The 6837-nt window shown below is 42.9% G+C and overlaps 2 protein-coding genes and 1 long non-coding RNA gene across 5 annotated transcripts in view; 2 read left to right on the forward strand and 1 right to left on the reverse strand.

The window, feature by feature from the left end:
- Positions 1-2585: 2585 nt before the first annotated feature.
- Positions 2586-3684, forward strand: LOC106807854. The gene is made up of 2 exons (XR_001393714.1): positions 2586-2782; positions 3551-3684. It is a non-coding gene; the product is annotated as an uncharacterized LOC106807854 (long non-coding RNA).
- A 133-nt stretch (positions 3685-3817) lies between these two features.
- Positions 3818-6837, reverse strand: part of LOC106807849 (ATP-dependent DNA helicase PIF1-like) — a gene marked incomplete in the record, with an annotated part of 8306 nt that continues 5286 nt past the window's right edge. The window contains 3 exon segments of the mRNA XM_014810325.1: positions 3818-4590; positions 4964-5109; positions 5441-5635. Coding sequence (XP_014665811.1) covers positions 4354-4590; positions 4964-5109; positions 5441-5635 — 578 coding nt within the window.
- The window catches only part of LOC106807852 (protein NipSnap homolog 1-like), a 16981-nt gene continuing 16068 nt past the window's right edge, over positions 5925-6837 (forward strand). For all 3 annotated transcript variants that reach the window (XM_014810342.1, XM_014810340.1, XM_014810341.1), the window contains exons 1-2: positions 5925-6063; positions 6524-6555. In XM_014810342.1, the coding sequence (XP_014665828.1) occupies positions 5956-6063; positions 6524-6555 (140 nt within the window). In that variant the 5' untranslated portion in view covers positions 5925-5955. The remainder of the gene's footprint in view (positions 6064-6523; positions 6556-6837) is intronic.

Consider the following 6837-nt stretch of genomic DNA (forward strand, 5'->3'; position numbering starts at 1 on the left):
CGACTCTATATTGCGATTGAATGGAAAAAAAACACAATGCGAATGACACATCAGTGGCATCCAGTCCATCCGACACACCACCATCACGCAGCAACATGTAGACGGAGCGGGTCCCGGCCGCCGGCTGCCCCAGCGCCCGACGCTAGGTCGTCCTACGTCTGAGCTACCGCAAAGTCGTCCTGCCCCGCGTACACTGCCAGCCTGGTGAACCGACGATGCGTGGCTTTGTTCTGCCGCCCCTCACCCCGCACAAACCATCAGATCACACCTCGCTATACGCCTTCGGGTGCTCAGCCTACTACCCCTGTCCTACACTCTAACAGTCCTACCCACGTCAGGTGTCCGTCTGAGCGTTAATACAATTTAAGATTGTGTGACATTGTTACTGCCCTCGCGCCCGGGCAATTTGTTCTCAACGAATTTCAGACGTTTCAGCCAAATCGACCGGCCCCCTGGACCTTCAAATCCGCGGAGGTGTGTCGCCAGACCGCCGAACGAATCTCATCGCCGTGTATACTTGCCCAGGCAAGAGGTATTAAGATGTTGTTGTTCGGCTGGTGAAAGTACACACGACAGCGCGGTCCGTTTGCGGGCTGGGGGGATTACGTTTAGGGCCCCGCCGGAGATACTAGGCCACAGGCGCAGATTGATAGACCTCCATAACGGCCTCCTTCAATGGACTGCGTACCGAAGCGGAAGTCTAGGCTAACACTAGGATGCTAGACTCACCTACTTATAAACATATCAGAATACAACCAGCATAATAACCTACTGCTCAGCCCCGTTGTATTTTTTAAATTCTCGGCATTCGCCATCATCTTTTTCCCTCTCAATGACAAGACATCTCTCCCGCTTGATGCACGTACGCAGAAATCTAATGTAAACCAGAGCCTCACGCTGGCAATGGTGTATACACGAGGCTTTCGTCACTGTCGAAGAATTGCTGCCTGCCTATCTCACGTCTCGTAGCTTCTCCTCGCTCAGCACCTCCACACAGCCGTGAAGATGTTCGGCCCCCTCGCCACGCCCCGCTCCTCAGCCATTAGAGTCGATCGCAGTAGTCCTCAGCCAGGAATTCTCCGACACCGGCCCGGCTGCCGGCCACTGAACCTCGTCTTCGTGCGGCCGTTCTTGTCCGTTCCGAGAACTTTGTTCTACCTCATAGAAAAAATATGCGTGACTTAGTTAGTCTACCGCTTACTCTCAAACACGTACTATGCAATAATCTTCGCGAACAGACAACGCATGAATTCTAAGTCACCCCCTCCCACGCTACGTTAGCTCTAAACACGGATACGATACTCATCATACTGCAGCCCTCTGGCTTTCGGGCGAAGATTGCAGTGAATCCATTGCCCCGCCGACCAGCTAACTGCCTGGCGGCAAAATTACTTATTAAAAGTTTAATGTTCATCTAAATATATTGTGTAGATATGGACGTTTCTAAGGATTAATTGATTCTTCCGAAAACACTAAAAATAATACAGTTACGCTTACTCGGGCCAATCTAATCGGTGCAGTTTTTGCCTCCATCTTCAAAGGTTCACCATGCAGTAACAAGAGAACGATCTCGCGAGATTTCCGCGAGATCCAATATGTCAGCTTCCATTAGATCGGGTGTGTGTATGTTTAACAATTTCATACTCAGTCATAGCTTTACACAATTTTAGCTTAATTTAATGGTAAAATTACTGTGTATTAATGCACAACAAGAACTTAGCGCAACGAGTGAATTAATTAAATAGGGATTTACAGTGGCATAGTTTAATACTAAGATTATTTACAACTTAAACTGAACTTAGAATTACATACAGTGATACCGGTAAGTGCGGCGGTACTCATACACCTCAACCTAGTACAAAGTAAGTCCTTCCGGCTCCTGTGTTGCCTGTCATGCTGGCTCTAGGTGAGGTTATGACTGAGCAGGAGGCTCCGCAGAGTGCATTGTCGATCGTTGAGCCGAAGTTAGCCCGAGACGGGCTATAACGCCGAGTCTGGGAATTGCGTGCGTCAAGGTGAACAGAAATGGCGGCTCGAGGGGAGTCTCGGCGCTCCGGTACGACGCTTGTGAATTTTGTAGTGCGAGGTTATATTAGTTTAATACAGAGTATTGTGATACATACGTCAAGTTCCATGATAGGGAGAAAGGTTCCGTGTTGTAGATGCACACAGTGGCTATATGCCACGGGCAGCGGCGTAATACTGACGGCTGCCCGGCCAGGTCTATTCGATGTTCCTAAGATGCCGCGCAGTTTTTACATTTTAGCGTTATCTCAAGGGTAAGATCAAGGTTAGGGTTAGGAGTCGAGGAGTAGGGTTAGGGTTGTTTGACGGGGCTAGGCGTTAGGGGTTTGTTACGGTGGTTACAGGGTTCAGGGTTACGGAAACTGGCCGTGGGCATTTAAGTAATTTGCCCAATTAGCGTGGCAATGATTCATGCATTTCGCAAAGCAAGTCGTGCAGTATGACTGAGTATCCGTGTTTGGTAACGTACGTAGTGACTAGAATTATGCTTGTCTGTTCCAAGATTATTGCATAGTTAGCTATTTAATAACGTAGACTAACAATCACCATTATTTTTCTATAGGTAAACAAAGTTCTCGGAAGAACGGGCTCACAAGGTCAGTGCACGCAGGTGCGTGTGGAATTCCTGGATGAGACTACTCGATCCATCATTCGTAATGTGAAGGGGCCAGTGCGCGAGGGAGACATCCTCACGCTGTTGGAGTCTGAGCGAGAAGCTAGGAGACTGAGATAGGAGGCACAATTCTTCGACAGTGAGGTAAAGCTCGTGATACCATCCAGCGTAGCTCTGGTTTAATTAATCTCGTACTGCATCAACCGATGTCTTGTCATGAGAAAAAATGATGCAATTCCAGAATTTAAAAAAACTACAACGCTGACAGTAGTTATTATGTAGTTATTCTATAGTTTATAATAGTTGATCTAGCATTATGTTTAGCCTAGACTCTCCTTCGATACAGTCCATTGAAGATGACTCTTTATGAGGTTATAATTTCGCTGTGGCTATATTCCCGGCACCCTAACCGTAACCCTAACCCTCCTGTTTACTTGAGAGATCACCGAAAAATTTAAAACTGTCGGGAATATAGGAAATCGAAGACCGTGCCTGGCAGCCGTCAGATATTTTCTAAGTGTCGATTGCGAGTTCGTTCACTCAGTGATCCGAAGCTAGGAGAATTGGGCTAGTTCGAATATACAGCTCTAACGAAAATCGCTTGACATTTCTAAACAAATGTAGAATACTTTGGATCACGTGGTACACTGTTTACTTGAGAAATCACCAAAAATTAAAAACTGCCAGGCATTTAGGAAATCGAAGACCGTGCCCGGCTGCCGGGCATATAGCCACTTCGTTATAGTTTATTAGTGGAATGATTTCTTAAAGGCAACTTTAGTTTTGTTTTTACTCGTTTATCTTGAAAACTACTTCTAGGGTTTACTTATGGTAAGTGAGCCTACAAAATACCCAACTTCTATAATAAACAGAATTGAGAAATATCTGATGATTGTGCATGTTTCTTTTCAGGTTCATCTTAATGGAAAACCCGAGGCAATATTTCTCAAGCTAGCAGTCCCATCACTGGACACATGGTTTCTGTGGAGCAGTCTGTTTAAAGTAAACATGAAATAAATCATTTCTGCTGAAGAATTTAAAAAGTTGTCTGAGTCTTTTTGTGCAATGCTTTTGTAAGCAGAAATACGTTATAGGCTCCATGCGTATTTATCTTCATAAATGCAATGATTTATGTAAGTACCTTGGTGTAAAAAAAATGACAAACATGAGGAGAAAATCCCGTTTTATCAGTATAAAAATTATATTTCATATGAAAAACTTTGGTTATAAGATATTGTGTGATACAGCCAAATTTCTTATCCACAGTAAAAATGTTACATAAATAATCTGGTCAATATATATAGACTGAAACAGCCATCAAAATTCATTACAGCATGCCGTAACATTGTCCAAAGAAAAGATGAGGTGATATAAAAACATGTAATACAAACTGCCATGTAACTAGATTGAAACAACAATTGAGTATGGCAGGTGACATGTCATTTGAGAGTGGTAATGTAGATTGCTGTTCCACCCAAAAATATGGCACGTCAAATGTATTAGTTGGTATTTACATAATTTGAGGAGTCTTGTTGTAAGCTAATATACACAGAATAATAATCGACAAAAGAAAAGTATAGGGAAAGGTGCATAATTGCAATGTGACTGCTAAATACACTAGAAATAATTACATAGCATGCACATACATTTCTTTGTACAAAATTTCCTAGAATACCAGTTTGGTTGTCGGCAAGGCAACGCAGTCCCGAGTGACACTAGTGTGGAGGTATATTCTCCTTGTTCTCACTATCAATCATGTTTGCCATCATACGTTTTTCTTTTCTCAACTTTTGGTAAAACTGGACAACCTGTGGGTTGGCTCTCACACACGTGGGTTCAAAGTCAAGCACTCGCAGACCCTGCATACTGCTAGCACGAGAAAGAGCAACGTACGCCTGCCCGCTTTCGAATACACGTGATAGAGACATTTCTACGCAGTCCAGTGTCATGCCCTGTAAACAACAATATGAAATAATACATGTATGCACTCTGTGAATAAGATCTTGTCAGCATACAATTAGCTTCTGGTAGCAGCGTTGAATGTCACAGACTTCAAAATTCATTGCTGGAAAGGGTATCCTTGTTTGTTCTTATGTGGAATTGGACACAAGCAGCACCACCCAGAGAGCCACATTAGAAATTAACGTTTACCGAGTGAAAACAATGAAAAATGATTTATTTAGCATCATTAAATATGCTCTCTGCCAACTACGGTTTTGCTATTTTACTGTTACTTCTTTTGTACCCGTCTTATAAATGACTGAATGTAACTCAGATGATGATTATAGATAGCCATCTATAGGTTTATGTGAACTGCCCTCCTACCTGACTCTTGTGTATAGAGATGGCCCATGCGAGTTTCAGTGGTATTTGCCTGCGTGTTAGTAAGAAGCCACCGCCAGCCTTACAAGACCATCGCTCTGCCTTCACCGACTGCTCCACTCCACAGAGAAACTTCACTATTGGCAGACCTGCATATGAAGGAATATTTAAAAATCACTTGTTTGACAAAGCATCTAATGTGCATGAATAGATGGTCTACACAGTAAGGTGCATGCTGTGTGAAACAGTTAATTTACAATTATTTTGTAAGTGATATACACAATGACAATTACTGACTGACTGGTAATCAATATTGATTAATTAACCCTTATAATAATAATAATGTCCGAAGCTTATTATCATACTTGTGATAATATCAGGGGTTAATAATGACAGATTTGTCATTATTAACCCCTGATAATATCAATACTCTTATATAGCTATAGATTTCTAAGTTGGACACCAGGGGGAGTAACTGACCATCGCGTGACTTGTCGAACCCGGTGACGACACCTCTCGCTCCGTTCACCAGGCCGCACGGCACGTCCACGTTCTTTGCTAGCATCACCTGCGTTCCCTCGGTGAGGTGCAGCTGTTGCGGTACAGGACACATCTTATCCATGTGTTTCATGAGGCTAGGGTCACTGTCCGTGGCCTCGAACTTACGCAAAGTACCTGGGTCAATGCCATCGATTAAAATTACAATGTGACATTCTTCTCGTATCAGCTATGATCAGGAGTGTCATATTATAGATTATAGATTATAGAATGAGCAGAGCGCATGCAGCACATGTTTAAATAATATCCGGACAACCAAAACTCTTGAGGGACAACCATATGCTACTCTCTTGGTTGTCCACCGGACAACCCCCCCAAAAACCTTAATATTGAGCACTGTATTGTATTTACATACATATACATATTACATGTATATGCATTAAAAAATTTGCGTTTCTCTCCAGGAATACAGACAGTTATTGCATAAGCTGCGATGCATGCTGCGATCCCGGACCAACCAGCTGCTGCTGGAGTTCAGCTTCTGGCCTGAGCCCGAGCCACGCCCGCCAACACACATCTACGAGATGCGTAGCTACTTACTGAGGGTGAGCCGTACCAGCGTAGAAAGTTCCCCCCACGCGTGCGCACTTTGCCGTGATTTACCGGCTGTCGAGATCCGAAACAACTAGCGATATAGTTCCAAGCTGAGTGATTTCCTGGCCTCGATGTCAGAATGGGGAATGGTTGAAACCGGCGCGGCTTGATTCTTATTGACGGCAAGATCAGTTTAGAGCCGCCGTACACGAAAATTCTTTAATACGGCACTTTACTTTTTAGGGCATATGTGATCTTTATCAACGTAAAATACACAGCACCCGTCTCAAGCAACTGTACTGGTAATTGTTGTTTTAAAAAGATGTTGCCCTCTATTTTTTCAAATTCAAAAGGGCAAACGTTCAGGTCAGTGCTGTTTCAGAAAGTTTCGTGTTTAGACTATTTACCTACAAAACCTATATCTTGAGATTTGATCAGTTTTGTTACTAAAGGCAATGTTTTTCTCTACAGCCAGGAACAATGATTGAATGGGGAAACAACTGGTATGTATAGAATATTATTGTATTTTAATTTCTCACTGTAAATTCGAACTTAAATTGACTACGTCACGAATTTTCTATGGTAAAATTTGTAAAATTATTGTTGCCATTTTTTACATTAAAAGTAAGAACTAACGGGACTAAACGTATTGTCAAATTCTTACCTGATAAGATTATTTCTCAACTAGTTAAAAATTCAAAAAACCTGATCGATTTGATATTAGTGTTCCTAACATTAATTGCTTGCTATGGGCTATGTACGAGTCACGAGTGTATGTTCACATC

This window comes from Priapulus caudatus, unplaced genomic scaffold (assembly GCF_000485595.1).
Source record: "Priapulus caudatus unplaced genomic scaffold, Priapulus_caudatus-5.0.1 Scaffold237, whole genome shotgun sequence".
Taxonomy (NCBI): domain Eukaryota; kingdom Metazoa; phylum Priapulida; class Priapulimorpha; order Priapulimorphida; family Priapulidae; genus Priapulus; species Priapulus caudatus.